General features: G+C 33.9%; 1 protein-coding gene across 6 annotated transcripts in view; it reads right to left on the bottom strand.

The window, feature by feature from the left end:
* Nucleotides 1–362: 362 nt before the first annotated feature.
* C3g (C3G guanyl-nucleotide exchange factor) overlaps nt 363–21003 on the bottom strand; it is a 129409-nt gene continuing 108768 nt past the window's right edge. For 3 of the 6 annotated variants that reach the window (XM_076770855.1, XM_076770851.1, XM_076770856.1), the window contains 12 exons: nt 18460–18576; nt 17704–18020; nt 17188–17395; nt 16880–16903; nt 15692–15887; nt 15355–15607; nt 15053–15293; nt 14957–14971; nt 14551–14725; nt 13708–14352; nt 13487–13618; nt 363–10650 (listed from right to left, as the gene is read on the bottom strand). In XM_076770855.1, the coding sequence (XP_076626970.1) occupies nt 10512–10650; nt 13487–13618; nt 13708–14352; nt 14551–14725; nt 14957–14971; nt 15053–15293; nt 15355–15607; nt 15692–15887; nt 16880–16903; nt 17188–17395; nt 17704–18020; nt 18460–18576 (2462 nt within the window). In that variant the 3' untranslated portion in view covers nt 363–10511. The remainder of the gene's footprint in view (nt 10651–13486; nt 13619–13707; nt 14353–14550; nt 14726–14956; nt 14972–15052; nt 15294–15354; nt 15608–15691; nt 15888–16879; nt 16904–17187; nt 17396–17703; nt 18021–18459; nt 18577–21003) is intronic. The other 3 variants (XM_076770852.1, XM_076770854.1, XM_076770857.1) reach the window with 3 other exon arrangements.

Genomic DNA, 21003 nt, shown 5'->3' with positions numbered 1-21003 from the left:
TTTTACCTGAAGCTTACTGAAATTATTTGTTATAGTATAATATATATATATTTCAAATGAAATACTCTTCCCTATAAATTGTTAAAATTGAATACTTTTTCGATGCATATGTTACGAATTTCAAAAATAAAAATATTTTAGAAAGATTCTACTATGCAATAATTAAGCAAATGCTTAATAAGTGGAAAGGTCTTTATTCTAATGTAAACACATGGTTCCTTTATAGAAAGCACAATGCCTATAATTTACTAAAATATTTAAATGACAACAATGAATAGGACATCTTTTATTTAAACTTCGCTACTTGTAAAATCGCAGAAGCATTTAAGCGACAAAAGAAAAAATTAAAAATGTAAAAAGAGTACATGTGACAATATTTTCTTGTTGATTTGTTCACAGATTCTCACATCATGTTATCCATTATTCATACGTCGCTACAGTGTAATCATAGTGCATTTTGACTCTAACATATTTTTATTTCACTTCTTCGTACACCTATTACAAAAAAAAAAAAGTAAAAGAAAAGCAACAACATTCGTTCGAAAACTTCGTGCGTATATAAATATTCAACATACTCGGTAGTCACAGACTGGGAACGAAAGAAAAATATATTTCACGGCGATCCGTAAATAATGATCGTAGTTACATATATTAATCGCATGTGGATCGCATTAAATAAACGCGTGACTTTTAACGGCGTGTGTTAAACGGCACAGAGTAAGAAAAATATGCATAGAAAAATATGATCGGCTACGTAATAAATCGCACAATTAAAGGCGTGAGCACAACGTTACGTGTATCTTGTCGATATAGCTGTTTCTTTCTCATCGTGGAGAGTAATTGAGAGGGACGTCGGATATAATGGTTATTAGTAATTATTCGCTTACAAATGATATGCTTAGTGAATTGTGTTTCGTTTCCAGTACGTTTCACGATTACGCGTATACAATCGGTAGAAGCGATATAGTGAACTTCTCGAGCATACTCGCGTGCAGAGATCAGCTAAATTCTAACCTTCATACACATATGTATATTTCGAATAACGAATAAAATGTAAATAGCTAATCTCTCACTTGTGAGATGAAAATGAAAATTCTAATCGTACCACGAAGTACTTCACAATGATAAGATAAAAAGTTAACATTAACCGTTCGAATAAACATCGCGAATAAATTCCTGTGCACATGATACTTGGTCTTATTCTGTTACTCGAATAAAATTTTGCTCATCTCCGGTTACGTGTTATGATAATTTGTCAGCTTTGTTTTGGCTACCGAACACAATTGTTCATGCCGTTGTTTGCCTTTTACATTTTATATTTTACTTAATTTATGACCTCACGATATCTCGTTTACCGATTATATTTCTTTTCTGGTAGTAGTGTTCTACGTGTGTATAGTTGGTGGAAGAGATATAATGTATTTGTAAATTAAGTAAACGAGAAGAGGGGGACATGATAAATGCAGGGAGACGAGGACCCAGAGATGCGGATATAATCTTAAGCGACAAATTTCGTTAAATATCGGCGCTTTATATGTCTTCTACCGACTATACGGATTCCTATAGATGAGACACATATAATATAAATGTCTTTCGATACCTCTTTGTCGCTATCTCAGTTAGGATTGGAGATATACAGTACATTTCGAATTCGCAGGTGTAATTCTTTGAATGTGAATAAGATTGGAATTAATCCCCTAAATAATGTATCGTAATATTTTCAATAAAGCTTTTTAAAAAGGTTAGGAAGTTCTTCGTTCATTTTTATCTTATTTCACAAGTGATGGTACTACACGTTAAAAATACAATACTTAAGAAGAATTATTGTATGTTGCTTCACATACTGTTTATTTAAGGGATGAATCCAAAGATGTATCATGAATGATAGCTCGAAATTATTAAATTAACCATCAAAATTCATAGTAAGAATTTATGTTCATTTAATAGCAATTATTAGAATTATTCGATCTCCTGACGATAACATCCAAATCGCCGAGTAATTCTCATAATTTTCAATCGAAATGTGTAACGCAATAAATTTAATTAACCCGTTAATTGTTTCATAATAAATACATCATACACAACATTCGCGGAGGATTTTCAAGCATAGTGTTACGAAAGTTATGCAATTTGTTGTTTGTGTGAAGCAGCAACATATACATATACAATCGATGGATTGCAAATAACCTAATTTCATACAAATATTTAAAAAACGTGAATTTTTTAAATTCGTATTCTCTTGTTGCTGGAGAAACGAATAAATTTTTCAATTTTTAATATCGTGATAGAACAAAATTAATTTGAATATCGTTCGATCGTTTTCTATTGTTTATTGCGTTTCGTTAGATGCATTCTTTAAAGATGAAAACATTCTATTGTTATCTCTTTCTTATTAAACAATGTTCAATTCCAGTAACGATTTAATCACTTGACGCACATTAAAAATAATCACTCGAAAAATAGGTACATTTGGTGTTCGATTATTTAAATAATACCGACTAGCTGATTAAAAAAATTATTTCCCCGCCACTTATCGTCCAATTCACATTTCCATTCTACGATTAACAAATTCTAAATTGAATATCAAAAATTATATTCGTTCGAAAAATCATTAATCGTTTCAAAAATAGATCGATGTAGATTTCCAAAAATTTCCGTTAGTTAAAATCTTTCAAACGAATGATCATTTGTGGATTTTGTCACGCGTATAATTATTATACAGTGGAATGATAGCCTATCTATGCATCATGTCCAGTATCGTTAATAAATTTTATTTCGGCGTGCAATTGTACGCTATTGTTATTTAACGCGAATCTCTATCTTTTTACCCGATAAAACCGCTTAATTACCGGTATCGTGTGCTGCTGAACAAACAAACAAATTACATCATCGTTAAAAACAATCGAATTTAAATAGACATCGTTTCGAAACCGACTGTTACGTTCGAAACCCCCGTTCTTGATTAATTTGTTCAGATTTACTGCTTTCTAAACAGTAATACCGTGCTTCGTGGATATGTCGCTTTTATTGTGATGATAATTAACGCTCTGGTGGTAAAGACTTTCGTCTAGCAACGAACAGAGCATCGACGATCACCGCCCAGTTTAGGTTATCCGTACTTTCTAATACTTACCACCGTATCTATTTAATGTTAAGTTACACATATATTTTGTTTCGATAAGAGATCAGTAACACATTAATAGTAATTATTACTTGTTTGATGCTTATCGATATTCGCTAAGAATATTACTTATTGTTTCCTTGTTACAACGATGAATTCAGAACATCGTTAAATTCAAGTTCGGCGAGAGTTATTTGACGTACAATTCTGCATTGATTTCAAACGCGCAATCGTCAATTTCTGTTAAGATTCATGCCACGCGACGAAACTGTTGCTTTTGATTTGAGCCTGTCCGGTTTGGAACGTTTTTCTTTTCCTTCGAAAATATACAATAAGAGATCAATGAAATCGTTCGATCGTTAAATTCGTATATATATGTATATATATATATGTACATCGTATTGTTAAAAGTGTGCAAATACCCCTCGCCATGGAAGTACTGATATATATGCGGTATTGAAATAGCATCGTGACGTTTCAGAATCCTTGCGTCGTAAGAGTAAGTTTAACAGCGATTGCTTTAGAGTCCATTTTCGTTTACAGACTGTTTCCTCGAAAAGCTACGTTGGTAGTATCTACGTTCAGCGGACGATCGAAAAAACACAGTTTTACATTTGTGCCTATGCTAGGCTATGCTTGGCTAATCAGAGTTGAAAGGATGCAGTCGCGAAGATCAATCTATCAATTTAAAATAAATTAGATAATTGATAATAAGATAAATTTGATAGTAAGATTAAGCTGTTAATCGCAGGGAAATTAGATTCATTGCAGGTCACATTGGAAAAGTGAAATCTCTGTGAACTTTGTCGTTTTGATATTCTGTCTCGTAATTGTTGAAGACGTAGCTATTTTTAGCGTATTAACACTTTAACTGCCGCGTGTGTTTTATCAACACGCAGTGGGCGGTCATTTTACGTCGTTTGTTTCACACAATCGCACGGTCAATATTTACGTATAAAAAAATATTTTTGCTTTTGTCGGTATATTAAGTCCAAAAAGTGGTCAGAAGGGGATATTTTAATACAGGGTGTTCGGCCACCCCTGGGAAAAATTTTAATGGGGGATTCTAGAGGCCAAAATAAGACGAAAATCAAGAATACCAATTTGTTGATCGAGGCTTCGTTAAAAAGTTATCAACAATTAAAGTTCCGTTCGTACTGAATTTTTTTCTCGGAAATGTGCAAGATTTCGGGGGAATGTCTATTCAACAAAAATGATTGTAATTGACCCTCAAAGCTGACAATATTTTTTTCAGAACGATTTGAAATATTTTAATTTCGTCGAAAAATTTTACACCTTCTCGAATTTTTTTCTCGAAAGGGGGTAGGATTTCGGGGGTATATCTATTCACCAAAAATGATTGTAATTGACCCCCGCAATCGAAAATAATTTTTCCAGAACGATTTGAAATTTTCTTTTTTCGTCGAAAAATTTAGGCGCCAAATTAGATTTTCGGTAAGGAATTCTTTTCTCGAAAGTGCGTAGGATTTCGAGGGTATGTGTAATGACCAAAAATGATTTTAATTGACTCCCGCAACCGAAAATAATTTTTCCAAAACGATTTGAAATTTTTTTTTTCCGTCGAAAAATTTCAGACCTCGAATTTTTTTCTAGAAAGTTTATAGGATTTCGGGGATATGTCTATTCACCAAAAATGATTGTAATTGACCCCCGCAACCGAAAATAATGTTTCCAGAACGATTTGAAATTGTTGAATTTAATTGTTAATAACTTTTTAACGATGCCTCCATCAACAAATTGGTATTCTTGATTTTTGTCTTATTTTGGCCTCTGGAATCTCCCATTAAAATTTTTCCCAGGGGTGGCCGAACACCCTGTATAAAACTATTTTTGGCCTGAGGGGGAGACATACACGATTTTACGCGCGACAGTTCAAGTGTGAATCAAATCTCTATAATACAAACGGTGTTTGCATAAATTTTGCAAAAATGCATGTTCGTTTCTTTCGAAAATATTACTGGGGATCTCGCATTACCTGTCGCCCAGAGGATTACAAAATCTTAATCCTTATATCTTTAGATACAACTAATCCTAAATTTGATTTGCTCATTGCCTGTAAATTTTTAAGTTATAATTCCATCACATATGGGTATGAAACTGATATCTGTTTTGATTAGGATAATACGATAGATTTAACAAAATAGTTAAGTTTCAAAATACAAAAAATAGAGCACATTTTGAATATTTCTGATACAGATACAACTGTACGTGAAGATGCAAGAGAAATTTGAAGGGGAATACCTCAAAAGTATCTTATTATCAATCTAATTATTAAAATCAATTCACTTTCTTCACAGTTTGTTTGCCTAGCGCGAAATAACTTAACGTTTTTATCTAGTAGACTGACCGAGTCTAAGATTTTCGTTGCATATTCTCTGTTTTATCTCACTCATGTTTTGTTAGTGTTAGCGTTACCTTAAAACTGAATGCTTACACGTTTACTTCTAATATACACGAAAATGTTGTCAACAATATGTTGAGAAAGTAATCGATAGAAAATAAATGCAACGGCGATCGATACAATTGCGTTACATTTAAATAGACTTTCAGGGGAACCATTTTAAAAGGTACTGCTAACAGAATTCTTTAAAAAATACAATTAACGTACGAATACATTCGTGTCAGGAATCATGTAGGATGTTTGATGGTGCGATACGAAAGAAAAAGTGCAACTGAACTCCAGAAAAAAGTGACAATGATTGTATTAAAGAAAAGTACAGAAAAAATAAAATCGAACGTAATAAAGTTGCCGTGAAATTATGTAAGAAGTAAAAATATGCGAATACCTTGAAACGAAAGAAATCGAAAATTCTTTCGTCACTTTGCCAATCTGAATTTTTGCGTTCAAGATACAAACAATTAATGTTTCGGTGACCAATTTCTAGCGTATTAATATCAAGTTAACGATAAAGTTAACAATAAATATTCCAAGAAATCTCTGACCAATCGATGCATTTTGGCGTTCAAAGTTCAGTTGCGAAAAATGATCCTTCATCTTGAAAACAAAGCGTCAGATAACAAGATAACAACAGATTGTTCGATTTCGTTTGTTACGTTGTAGTTTATCCGTTTGTTGCATGATTTTGGGGGTCTCTGTATAACGGATTGTTGTCTATTATGCGAGAACGTAACATGGCATCACAATAATTTGAATAAACTTAAAAATGTATGAGCTTAACACGTCATGCGTAAAGTTAATACAGAGATAATACTGTATATATACAATTACGAATAATAGAAGACACTCGCGTACATACAAGAAATTATGAGTACAATCAAACTATTTACAACGTTAATAAAGTTCCTCTTAGCCTTAGATTAGACGAATCATTTCTATGTATCAACTATTTGAACAGAAATGTGTTCGATCACGCACACCGGTACACGCTCGCACGCACGGATTCACGTCGAAAGAAATCCAAAGTGTATCGTCGCATTTATACTCTTTCGTGTGTCATCGGCGCAGCAATATGCTTTGTTAAAAAAATTTTTAGCTAAGATTGATTCTTTTTTTCCCATTTTCTTTTTCCACTGTTTACGGTTGAGATTAACGGAGTGCATCTATTCGGAGAAACAGTTTCAACGCCTGTCGCTCGCGTGATTTCGTTATTGAAAGCTACGTTTACGTATGTATATTTGGTGCATGTCATGGAAATTGACGACTGTTTTATCAGATTTATATATAATAGCAAACTTCTAACTACGTTTCAAGACTAATAACGGCTTTTTTGTTGCCTTTTGTTCACGGTGTCTAAGTATTTGTAAGATTTAATTAACTGTGTATGCTTATAGACCGACACCAACTATTAACTGCTTAGGCCTTTTCAACGTGAATAATAAATGCGCACGACTGTTACAATCGTACGTAGAACGCGTTAACATGCAGATGACAGATTTTAAAATCTCGTAAGCCCGATTATCATAGCTTTGCCGCCGAGTATTGTATACAAGACATTTAGTACTAAAACGAGAGACCGGAGAAACGTTAATAAGCAGATATTCATTCAGATTAAATTTAATTTTTGTAGGGGGAAAAAATCAACATTCCTGTATTCGTTTCGAGCAATCTTTTCATTTACTTAACTTTTTTATGCATCAAAATGTTTTCGACCAATTATTCCGGTCATCTTCGTTAATATAACCTACAATTATTAGGAACGAGATCGAATCAAAAGAAAATTAATTTGTTTGCTTTTTAATTGGTCCACTTATCTTGATTAATAACAGCACGTGTTTTATATACACCGCAATACATTCAGTTTAAACAATAATAACTCTGATTATAGAAGGCTACTTAGCTATGAAAGGCACATATGCAGTTGGGAAATTAATTCAGCTTTCAGATAGTATGAATTTAATTATGATTTAAATAAAAATACAACAGACAAATTTCAAATACCGAATGAAGTAAGAAAATCAGCGAGAAAAGAGCATTCATACGTGATATCTATTGGCGAAATATACCAATCTCAAAATCTTGGGAGAATCTCGTCTTTCTTTTATTTCTGTTTCTTTTGTTTCATAGCATTTCGTCAATTCTTAGCGTGGTTTGTTAAAGAATCATAGTTTGTATCATAATGAGTGCTAAAAATAAGGAAACTACAACAGAGGAAAGAAAAATTGTAATTGAATTATGGAAAAGTGGGAAATCACTTCGCGAGATTGGTGAAATGGTAAAAAGGAGTCATGCTAGTGTACAATATAAATAAGTACAAAAGTACAGGATTAATTGAAAATATGCGTCGTTCCAGGAGACCGAATGAGTTAACTGAAAGGGATGAAAGATTATTACAAAGAAAATAAAAGAAAATCCATTTTAAAGTGCACCTAAAATCGCATTAGAATTAGAAGCAAGAACTGGTAACAAGTCCAAAAACGATATCAAACAAACTTAAAGAATCAGAGTATTTCGCACGAGTAGCGAGGAAAAACCCTACGTCAATAAGGTGAATAGAGAAAAAGGACTTAATTTCGCAAAAATTTACATAAATAAATCGTTAGATTTTTGGAAGCAAGTTATTTTCTCAGACGAGAGCAAGTTTAATACTTGGGGTTCAGATGGACGAAAATTAGTGTACAGAATAAAGGGAGAATCTTTAAGGCCCAAAAATATTAGTCCTACAGTCAAACATAGTGGAGGTAGCCTTATGGTATGAGGCTGTATGGCCGCAAATGGCCTGGGAAACTGCATCTCATTGATGGAATAGTAGATCAATATAAATATTTAGATATTTTAAAATCAAATTTGAAAGACAGCGCACGGAAATTAGGTCTTTCCGATAATTACTTTCAGCAAGATAACGCTCCCATCCACAAGACTCATTTAATTAGAGAATGGCTTTTATACAATACGCCTCACATTCTGGAAACTCCTCCACAATCACCGAACATAAATCCAATTGAGCATATATGGCAAGAATTGAAACATCCTTTGCAAAAATATAAAATTTCAAATAAAAATGATTTAACAAATGCTTTGCAAGAGGAATGGCAAAAAATGGAGGGAAATGTAACAAATAATTTAATTGAATCTATGCCCAGACGATTACAAACGATTATTGATAATAACGGATATCCTACAAAATATTAATTACTATAAATATGACTGATTCACAAACAAACAAAATTCTGTATGAATACTTTTTTCTCGCTAATTTTCTTACTTCATTCGGCATTTGAGATTTGTCTGTTGTATTTTTAATTAAGTTACAATGAAATTCATACTATCTGAAAGCTGAGTTAATTCTCTAACTGCATGTGTGCCTTCCATAGTTAATTAGCCTTTTATAATCAAAGTTTTTATTGCTTAAACTGAACGTGTTGCGGTGTATGGACACTTTCTTCGGTAACTCTATCTTAGGGATAATCTACAAAATTTTACGTTGCGTATTATAATCAAACAACTGAATCTGTTTAAATTTTGCATAATTGGTCACTTTGTAATATATTATTACATCGCTGATAAGGAGTAGAATAGTTGGTCGTACGTTTTGACGAATAACAAAGTGAAACAAATTGCTTGAAACGACTAGAGAAATGTTAAGTTTGGATATTCATTCATTCTATAATACGAGGCACACGGACAGCCATATTGTTAACAGGCGGTCTCAATTCTCTTAGGAGATTAAAACTTGCACTCTATTATGTTTCGGTATATTTAACGAAGAGTAACAAATGGGGCAAGTGTGTTTTCCGTTTCATAAGAAAATTAATCTGATCGGATTCTTTCACTCTATCGGAATGTATCGTGAAAGAAAGGAAAATTCTCACTTTCATCGTTGAAAATTATAAACGTACGTAAACTCCGGTAGCAAAAGACATCGAAGGTATTTAAAATCACGGTAAAATACAAGGTGATGTTGAGGTTATCGATTCAATTCTTCCGTTACGATCGTGGTTTCACACTTAATTTACCTATACCTCTAGGTAACCATTCGACTTAAAGCTGAAAGCTTGGATACCTATTAACAAGATCCCAACAAAAAGTGTTCTCTATAATCATATACAATAGTATATGTAACAGTTACGCTCAGTCGTGCCATGTGTTCAGAAAAGCGCATCGCCGAGGCGCTGATCTGAAATTACAATGGCTCTACATTAATTAACGTAATTGGTGTTTCTTCCTTGCGCAGTCAACAGTTCACTGTTGACGTTTGAAAAGTTTTTTCTATCTACGATAAAGCTATATAATGGACGTTTATATATATCTAAATAAGTTAAAAAAAAAAAAAAAAAAAAGAAGAAGAACCCCTACTACTTTTTACATTTCGCTGATTAAAGGCAAATAAATAAATAGTTTTCATATAGACATACATATAGAATAGTTAAAATGAGGGAGCTTTTTCCCTTCATGCTACGTGAAGCATCATTACAGCTGCATCCTTTAAGTATATGTTGCATAGGTCCATAGCAAATACGATTTCTGCATACCGTCTTATGGCAAAAAGGATAAAACACTACAAAAATGCATTGAGACATTATTGAGCTAGCTAATTCATTTAAAGTCTCCCTAACGCGTTTCAACTTTCGACGTTTCGATTCAATCGATACCCGTTCATACACTTACAATTAAATAAAACGAATACATCAAATTCAAATTTAATCTAAACGCGTGATTTCGGTTTCTCGTATCCTTCCTTTCAATATGGATTGTATATTAAAATTTCCATAAAGTAAAATACAACCTCACAGAGGCTGTTGAACCGGGATAGATCTCGCCTAACCCTTTCACCGCCGTTCGGAGTGTTGTATGAGGTTTCGTTTGATTTGCAATGAAGCATTTATCTAAATATCATAAATATAAACATTCTAATTCACTGATTCAGCCTTTCGATTTCGAGACACAGGCAGTGAAAGGGTTAGATATATTCTAGTTCTGTGACTGTACTTTTTTACCACCGCGTGGTTTGATGCTCTCTGAAATTTGCCACATTGCCTCCTCACAGAGGAAATCACTGAAATTGTTGAAGAACGTTATTATACGTTCGTGTTTTTTGAACGAGTACGTCCTGCAACAAAGAACGCACACATGATAAAAAACAGCTTCGAGATATATCTCTAATAGTGCCATTAGGTTAGATGCACATAGAAGCCTAGGTATGATGTAGCTGAGATATGAGAACATATAATTTTTTCTTTACAAAAATAAAAGGAACATTCCTAGCAAACGGACTCGTCTAATTCAGTACATTATTAATATGTATTTCATTATTTTTAACGATTTTCCGTTATTTTTAACAGTAGGTTTACGGTACGCGTCAATTTGACGCATTCAGATTCTAAACTTAACGTTATAGGACTCATAAATATTATTTGTTAGCAATTTATGTTGAATTGAATTGATGTAATGATATGGATGTATCCTCTAATTAAAAGAAAAACTGCATTTTAATGCAACTGTTAACGTAGTGAATTATAATAAAAATATACGCAACGAGTGTCCGTAAACCTAGTGTTAACGAAGTTTACTACCTGTGAACCAGCGACAGGTTCACAGGTAGAAAGAAAAGACTGTAGTTACTGTGTTCATGGTGTAAATGGTCTAATTTGTTAAACATGTATGCATAAAAGTCATTTTTTTATCACTTACTATGCAGGAGCAGGTCAGGTAGACAGTATGTGCAGCAACTGTACAAAATATTGCCCCCCTCCCCCTGGTTCCTAATCTAACTCACACCTAACTCACCTACAGATGTTTTAAAATTAACATATATACTAACATACAATTATGAGCAATGTCATATTATTATACAGGGTATTCGACCACCCTTGGGAAAAATTTTAATGGGGGATTGTAGAGGCCAAAATAAGACGAAAATCAAGAATACCAATTTGTTGATGGAGGCTTCGTTAAAAAGTTATTAACAATTAAATTAAAAAATTTCGAATCATTCTGCAAAAATTATTTTTGGTTGCGCAGGTCAATTACGATCATTTTTGGTGAAGAGACATACCTCCAAAATCCTATCCACTTTCGAGAAAAAAAATCGGGTAGGTGCTGAAATTTTTCGGCGAAAAAAAATTTTTCAAATTATTCCAAAAAAATTATTTTCGGTTGCGGGGATCAATTATAATCATTTTTGGTCATTACACATACCCCCGAAATCCTACGCACTTTCGAGAAAAAAATTCCTTATTGAAAATCTAATTTGAGACCAAAAATGGATCCTCGAAATTTTATGCAAATCTTTAGAACGTCATAACTTCTGAACGGATTGGACGATTTTAATGTTTAAAAAAGCAAATTACGCGTATTTTGGCGGAGAATATGTACAAATCGCAAAAATATCCGAAAAGTTGATTCTTGACCCCGCAAAACGAGAAAAACCCCATAAAAATGGTCCAATTTTCAAACTGCCATAACTCCTACAATACTGAATATATTTCAATGAAACTTTTTTCTGGAGTAGAGCTCATGAGTACCTACGAAAAAGTATTAGACAACTTTTCTGTAGGGCGTCAAACAAAATTATTAAAAATCAAAAACGAATTTTTAAGAAAAATCGACAGGGGGTAGGTGCCTAAATTTTTCGGCAAAAAAAAAAAATGTCAAATCGTTTTAAAAAAATTATTTTCAGTTCTGGGGGTCAATTACAATCATTTTTGGTCAATAGACATACCCCCGAAATCGTACCCACTTTCTAGAAAAAAATTCGAGAATGTGTGAAATTTTTCGACGAAATTAAAATATTTGAAATCGTTCTGAAAAAAATATTGTTAGCTTTGGGGGTCAATTACAATCATTTTTGGTGAATAGACATATCCCCGAAATCTTGCGTATTTTCGAGAAAAAAATTCAGTACTGGCGGAACTTTAAACGTTAATAACTTTTTAACGAAGCCTCCATCAATAAATTGGTATTCTTGATTTTCGTCTTATTTTGGCCTCTAGAATCCCCCATTAAAATTTTTCCCAGGGGTGGCTGAACACCCTGTATAACTAAAATTAAATAAAAATACTGTTTCGCAATGCTCTTATTTTATAGGACAAATTATGGTCGATTGGCTGTATAATTTCTGCACAGCAATTGGAAAGGTAGAGAAGATTGTCGAGATTGATGAATTAACATTTTCTCGTAGAAAATATCATAGAGGCCATTTGAAAATTAATCACAGCATCAGTTTTGAAGATCCCATTACTGATGCTTATACGAATTAAATTGAGACCACTTTGAGGCATGCCACACATTTTCTAATCTTTTTTATAACATACAAGATTATTAATATTTTATATTTTCACGAAGGGTAACTTCATTGGATACCTGAGCCATTATGTATTTAATAAATGTACCTAACAGGAAAATGGGGATTTATTCAATGAAATATTAGCAGGAATAGCAGAAATTTCATTTAATATATGTTTAACAAATTAGCATTTGACTTCCTGGCATTTATAATTTATAATATGAACATAGTAACGACAGTCACTTGTATCTACCTGTGGAGCTATCAAAATATACTTAACCTTACTTTTTTTATTGCAACTTTCCGACAAGTTTAAGCAAAAATAACGAATTTTCCACAAATAATAAAATGCATATTAATAATGTACTGAATTAAACGAATCGAATGACATGTAACTCACCCCGATCGGTGAACGGCCCGTTTGCTAGGGATATACCAAATAAAAATATTTAAAAACATACGATGGGACAAGTAGTTGATGTATATTTCATATGACGTTATTCAAAGGCTGCGAACATTCAGATATCTCTATCAGTGCATAAAATATTCAAATAGTGTTAAACTCTAACTGTAAGACTATGAGTTAAAGACTTAAACTCGGCCCTAGTTTAAAGTTTGGTGTGATGCATTAACATTAAATAAATATTAAAAATAGCCTTACCCTTTCTTGAACCTCTTCATATTTTCAACGATATTAAACTGTTGCCATCTCTTCGAAAAATTTATAGTGCCATCCGGTAATAGATCACTGTTTCCAATATGCACGAACGTAAGATCTTGTAATACAAGTCCGCTGAACATAAAGAAACAAATCGTTAGGAAGAAAAATCTTGGTAGAACTTCGTTTTTAATTTACAGTAGTAAAATAATAATGATTCTCACATATATGGAATACACGGCGGTTGCGTTTCGGCCAGAGCTTGCCTGTAAGCTCTAAAACTGCTAGAACTATCGATAAGAGCACAATATTCCTTCAAGCCTTCTGTAATATGTTTTTGCCACTCGAGCCTCCTAATAGGCGCGCTATCCAACGCGGAAAGCAAGGCTAAATAGCTATTAAAATTATTTATTTTTCTAAGGTGCTTCATTATTTTAATAAATTTCACCACGTATTTCTCTCTGTCTTTCGCTTCATTTTCTAATCTATGCTCCAATATCCTCGATCTGGCCCAGTACGACATCTTGTTGAAATGTTCCGTGAACCTGGTCAGATTCGGGCTTCGTTCCTCGTTCTGTTCCTGGGCCCAAATTAACACTTCCGGTATCTCGATTTTCATGAACAGATCCGCGTCCAACAAAGTCATTTGTTCGGCTATTTGTTCACTCTTAAAGTCGAGAAGGGAAGCTTGTTTCGTTGTTACACTTAAGGAGGAAAGAATTGGCTGCGTAGACTGTAACTGTTTCGCTTGGTGTTTCTCCAAAATTTTAACGCGTAATGCCTTTGCCATAGTAAGATCGCCGCTACATACTAACTGTTGCACGAATTCCATCAAGGTTTGTAGGAGGGTATCATCGAGATCGGACATACTAAAAGAAGTCAATATATTCTACTCGTTAAGAATAATTTCGAACGTAAAATAATTTGGATAAGTGATTGTTCGTCAAAAAAAAGTAGAAATATTGTTAGTTCATAGAAGCGTCTGTCTTTATACCCATGCTTGAATAGACTAACGATACGTCTTATTTTTTTTAATATAATTAATATAATGCCTCTTGTGAACTCACGTTAAATCGCTAACAACTCTAACTAGTAAGGAAAACGCTTCGCGCGCTGCCCTTTGTTTAACGACGTCAGCGGAACAAGAGAATCGTTGATGACGTCTGTGTAACTTTTGGATTAATTCAAGTGGTTGCATGAAAGTCCTATACGTTGTCAAGAACGCTTCCTGATACAGAAAGTCTGTAACGAGATCGAACATGTAAAACTGTTAATTTATTAAATATTGACCGTAAGTTGAGATTCTCAATAGAAATTATAACGGTAAAAACGATGAAATTATTTGCCTGTGCACTTTACGAAGATGAACTTAATTACTCATAGTTGATAATAGTGTATAGCACTGACTAAATAGAAATAAAATTTTTGAACATACATTGGATAAACGAAAATTCGATAAATTATTACACTGACCTGACTCTTTTTCATCTATGACGCATGAAAAAAAAATGTAATCAATTATATTCATCAAGAAAAATTCGCAATTAAAATAATAAGATCAATCGTTACCGTGTTTGTTAGCTTTGGTTGCGTGGACCAATAACGCATCCGGATGCCCTCCTCGTATATCTGGTCCTTCCTCGTCAGGCTTTTTAAAGACTAAGTATTTGCTGATGTCCAGTTCGTCCAAAATGCTATCATCTTGATCAACGTCTCTTAATTCGAGAGTGTTTTCATCGACTGATATCGACGACAGAGCATTGCTCGCTGGTCTTGAAGACGGTAATATTGTATCTAAGGTAACGTTGTTCTGAAAGCAAAATATTATCGATATAAGTATTACAACAGATTTATAAAGTTACGATATTTACCAATTTCACTGGAGTCGAAGGTGTGAGATCCTTCTTGTCGTGAACACAGACAGACTCTTCTGTTTTCACTGGAGTTGATGTCACAATTGGATCTATTGTATGTATACTTTGCATGCTGATGGTTGGTTTTGGTGAAATTGGCGGAGGTGTTGCGTTCGATTTAATGGAACGAGATCTCTTTGGTGGCAATACTGGAGGGAGACTAGAATTATTTATTACTTCAGCTGCTGGTGGTGTCATAGTTATGGAGGTACTAGGAGAAAAATAAGAGATATTTTTTAACGACACGCAAGACGGGTGCCGCGACACGCGTGTGCGTTCATATTAAATCACATACTTTGAGCTATCGTGCAACGTAGTCATAGTATGTGCCATGAATGAACATGACTGTGTTGTGGTAAGGGCCATCTCGTGTTGTTGCCATTCTGCTTGCATTGAATTATAAGCTGCCACTGAATGGCGCGTCCCAAGACCAGAGATGAAGTCATTGTTACTATGGGAACAGTTCCCAAACATCTCCATGTATGCCATGACTGAAATAGATGCAATCAGGTTCACGTAACTTTAACAATATATTAGAGACTTACAGCGAGATAACGTAAAAACTAAATAAAAAATGTGACTTTATGATGTATAATACGTATTATAGATACAAGCATGATTCATGTTACGATAAAGTATTTTAAAGCATAGGTGAATAAAATACATAAAAACACTGATGCACAAGCATATACCTTGATATATTATTAGAAAAGTTCGCGCGTATAAAATCCATGTAAACTTACTGGAATAGGAATGAAATCGTTTGAACAACATCTTTGCAATGATTGTAAAATTGTGATTTCCGGGGCAAGCTGTTACGGTGTTAGAACAAATATCACAGTAATACGAGCACGAACGATATCAGATAATTTTTAGAGAATTTTACATCGCAGAAGAGTTCTCTTCCGTCGATTCCTCACGCATAATCGTGAAAACGAAAACTAAACGCTCTGGCGCTGTTCCAGAGTTAAAGAAGCGTAAGTGTTAACTGACTATTAGCAAGGAAAGGTCAATTTAATTAGTGAAACAATGTCGACGCCCACATAAGTAGTTGAGGATTAGTTTCTACTGTTAATGAACATTAGAACCAGTTGGCGAAAATAATACGAAGTATCGATAAACGTGTGTTAAAGGCGATTAAATGTATTTGAATTTTATTTCACGAAATATATTAAGTAATAGAAAACAATTTTGACAATTTTATAAAACTGAATACTCCTGTTTTGAACGTTACCATCAAGTAACGTTAGACTGTAAGCCATCGAAAAGCTGACGATATGAATAAACTATCCAAGCTTTAGTGTAAAACGAAATATTACGTTTCAAATCATTTCGACAAAATGAGATTAAAAGGAAGATAAACATGCCGCAAAAAGCTAGGAGCTGAAAAATCGTGTATTAATGCGTGAAACGAAGGATTTCAACTTAGCGTGAAAGTGTTTGCTGTGGGATAGCTGATTTGTGTGGGCAGGATCCCACTTACCAGAATATGCCACTGATTGGAACACTGGGGGATACAAAATATTTCATCAGTTTTAACCTACTACCAGGAACAAATTTCGGAACTTCTACTCTAATTATAATCTAGGCAATTTCTAGAGCAACTGTATCCACTAAACTCACTTCGGTTCGATTCCGATTTTATTTTATTTTAAAAATATTTCATTATTACTTTTAAAAACGAATACAACGAACGACGATGCGACAGTAATAAAGCAGCTACGGTGCAAGATATTTAAATAGTCACTTGCTTTATTACTGTCTTCGTTGGGAATCAACGCTTCAACTTACTGTGTCGTTTTTTAGGAGGAAGTGGAGGAGGTTTACTGGCGTCCGGACTATCGCCATTGCTGGTGTGTAAACTACAGGTTGATAAATGCTCGTTCTCAGGTACATTGTCGTACTGCGATGGCTGACGTTCTTTTCTCCGTTTCGAACGTTTTTCGGGCAACGCTGGTGGCATGCCGTTTGCGTCAGACGCAGAAATTGATTCAATTTCCTACACAGAGTAGAAACTGAAGTGTGATAAATGTACAAACGTAGAATAAATTATTTTACTCGTAAAACAACTTCTACAAAAAGCAAACAAAATACATTAACACAATAATACAAGGTGTTACAATATTTACTACATCTCAGAACTAAGAAAAATGTTGACAACTTAAAAAGCATCTGTTTACATCTAAAGAACACGTGTTTATCAACGGCTCTTTCTTAGATCCGAGTGACACTTTTGAAGAACTGGACCATAAAATAATTTACACGCGTGATTAAAAGAAAGCAAAAACACGGACACGCAACACCCACGTTTACCAGTTTTTCTAACAGCGCGGGATCTCCACTTCCAGACATATTTGTTGTGCTAATAGTACTCTTGGAACTAGTCATTGTCTTCTGGGTGAATATAGACCCATTGCTATCCGAAGACAACTTGGCCTGAGAGAACGATTGTTGCTGCGAATTGTACGTCTGGGAATTGTAACTAACGCTGCTCTGCTGAGACGATCTTTTTGATGTCACACTGGATGCGGTGTAACTTTGGGATGAACTTCGTTGTGAATGCATGGATACAAAACCGGACTCCTGCGTCTGGGTCGATAACCGTTCCATTTTTCCTTCTACACCTAAAACACAATCACCGTACAAACATAGAACACTATGCTAAGAACGTTCCCTTGGAAATTGGTACATCCTCAAACCAGAAACGCAAAAAAAAAAAAAAAGATTGTTTCTTCTTACGGAAAAGACTTTTCACGTTTGTCCAATTCCAACTGGCGGACATGATGAATTTTCTATCTTTATGAGACTGTAATTTCGAAGACGTCTTTAGAAAAAGTGCTCTAGCTTGTTACACTGTACTGAGTGAACATCTATACTGTTTATTCACGCAGTCGGAAGGTCTGACGCCTACGCTACTTGCTCCACTAACTATTTGAGGAATTCTTGCGTAATTTTAGCTCTTACATTTTTTCTTTACGTTTATAAATGTGCTACGCGTCACACCAGCCCGTTACCTTGCTTTGGTATTTACCGACGATTAAACTGAAATCTTATATTACGCACCGGTAAATGGACTAAGCATTTCTTGGGGAGTTTGTTGACCCAACAACATAGTGCTTGGTATACTTGTTTCAGAACCGTCCCAGCAACTACAGTTTGAAGCACCATTAACTTGCATGCCTGTAAAAATGAACCGCAACTATGTTCAACGCGCCAATAAAATATTTATTAAAATATATGAAATAAAAAAAATTTCAATTATATTACACCACATAATTTTTTATTCCTCCCGCACGATTATTTTACTGAACATTAACTTCGACTGTTTGTAACTGATACAGTCTGCGCCCTAGGACTTTTCCAGCAAGACTGGATTGATGATTAAGGCGAGCACGGTTCAGAATTATTTTGCTGACTAAGCAATTTCTGCACAGTGTTCTTCTGGACACACATGGAAATGTACTTGCACAATTCTTCGATGGCCTTCTTGGGAAGGTTTCGTTCTCAATATTATACATTGCTCTATGATATTTTTAAAACAAGCAATATTATCAATCCTTTGGGTGTTAGTAAATTATCTTTCTGAAGGAAAAAGCAGATTCTGATAATGAAATTTTATGCAGTGAATTTCAAGGTATAAACTTACGTGTTAATGTATGTTTATTAACAAGTGCATATTATTTATGTGGGTCAAATTTACTTCATCGTGCTACTTAATAAATACTTTATCTCACCAGCTGCAGCTTACCCTTAATTTATAACGTTGCTGTTGAGTGTATAAATAATCAATATATCATCTTGTATAAGATAATTTAATGTAAATGTTCGTGTTAAGAAAAGCAATCTGTATCTTAAGTTTTTGAGCTATAAGATTAATTTTTTAATCATTCAATAGAGGTTTCTATAAAGAGGTAGTCATTTAGATATCTCAATTAATTCTTAAAAAGGTTTTAAAAAAAACCGGTCAAAATTTGGTATTAAATTCTGGTTAGCTTCCAATCTAAATAGGAAATACAGGGTGTTCGGCCACCCCTGGGAAAAATTTTAATGGAGGATTCTAGAGGCCAAAATAAGACGAAAATCAAGAATATTAATTTGTTGATGGAGGCTTCGTTAAAAAGTTATTAACGTTTAAAGTTCCGCCCGTATGAGAATTTTTTTCTCGAAAATGCGCAGGATTTCGGGGGTATGTCTATTCACCAAAAATGATTGTAATCGACCCCCGCAAATAAAAATAATTTTTTTAAAACGATTTGAAATGTTTTAATTTCGTCGAAAAATTTATCCACATTCTTGAATTTTTTTCTCGAAACTGCATAGGATTTCGGGGGTATATCTATTGACCAAAAATTATTGTAATTGACCCCTGCAACCGAAAATAATTTTTTCAGACCGATTTGAAATTTTTTTTTTCAGGATAACCAGACATTATATTTTCAGTAATTAATTTTTTTCTCGAAAGTGGATAGGATTTTGGGGTTATGTTTATTCACCAAAAATGCTTGTAATTGACCCCTGCAACTAAAAATAATTTTTTCAGAACGATTTGAAATTTCTTTTTTTCGACGAAAAATTTAGGCAGCTGTCGATTTTTCTTGAAAATTCGTTTTTCATTTTTAGTATTTTTGTTTGACACCCTACAAAAAAGTTGTCTAATACTTTTTTGTAGGTAACCATGAGCTCTGCTTCAGAAAAAAGTTTCATTGAAATATATTCACTATTGTAGGAGTTATGGCTGTTTGAAAATTGGACCATTTTTATGGGGTTTTTCCCATTTTGTGGGGTCAAGGACCAACTTTTCGAATATTTTTGCGAATTGTGCATATTTTCCACCAAAATACGCGTAGTTTGCTTTTTTAAACATTAAAATCGGCCAATCCGTTCAGAAGTTATGACGTTTTAAATATTCGCAGGAAAATGCGGGCAGACATTTCTGGCCAGAAATTAGATTTTCAGTAAGGAATTTTTTTCTCGAAAGTGCGTAGGATTTCGGGGGTATGTGTAATGACCAAAAATGATTATAATTGACCCCCGCAACCGAAAATAATTTTTTTAGAATGATTTGAAAAATTTTTTTTTCGCCGGAAAATTTCAGCACCTACCCGATTTTTTTTCTCGAAAGTGGGTAGGATTTCGGAGGTATGTGCATTCACCAAAAATGATTGTAATTGACCCCCGCAACCAAACATAATTTTTTCAGAATGATTTGAAAAATTTTTTTTTCGCCGAAAAATTTAGGCAGCTACCCCCTGTCGATTTTTCTTTAAAATTCGTTTTTCATTTTTAGTATTTTTGTTTAACGCTCTACAAAAAAGTTGTCTAATACTTTTTTGTAGGTACCCTTGAGCTCTGCTTCAGAAAAAAGTTTCATTGAAATATATTCACTATTGTAGGAGTTATGGCTGTTTGAAAATTGAACCATTTTTTTGGGGTTTTTCTCATTTTGCGGAGTCAAGGACCAACTTTTTCAATATTTTTAGAATTTCTACATATTCTCCATCAAAATACGCGTAGTTTGCTTTTTTAAACATTAAAATCGGCCAATCCGTTCAGAAGTTATGACGTTTTAAAGATTCGCATGAAAATGCGGGCAGACATTTCTGGCCA

The sequence above is a fragment of the Colletes latitarsis genome, chromosome 8 (assembly GCF_051014445.1).
Source record: "Colletes latitarsis isolate SP2378_abdomen chromosome 8, iyColLati1, whole genome shotgun sequence".
Lineage (NCBI taxonomy): Eukaryota > Metazoa > Arthropoda > Insecta > Hymenoptera > Colletidae > Colletes > Colletes latitarsis.
This window is presented reverse-complemented; position numbering and strand designations above follow the sequence as displayed.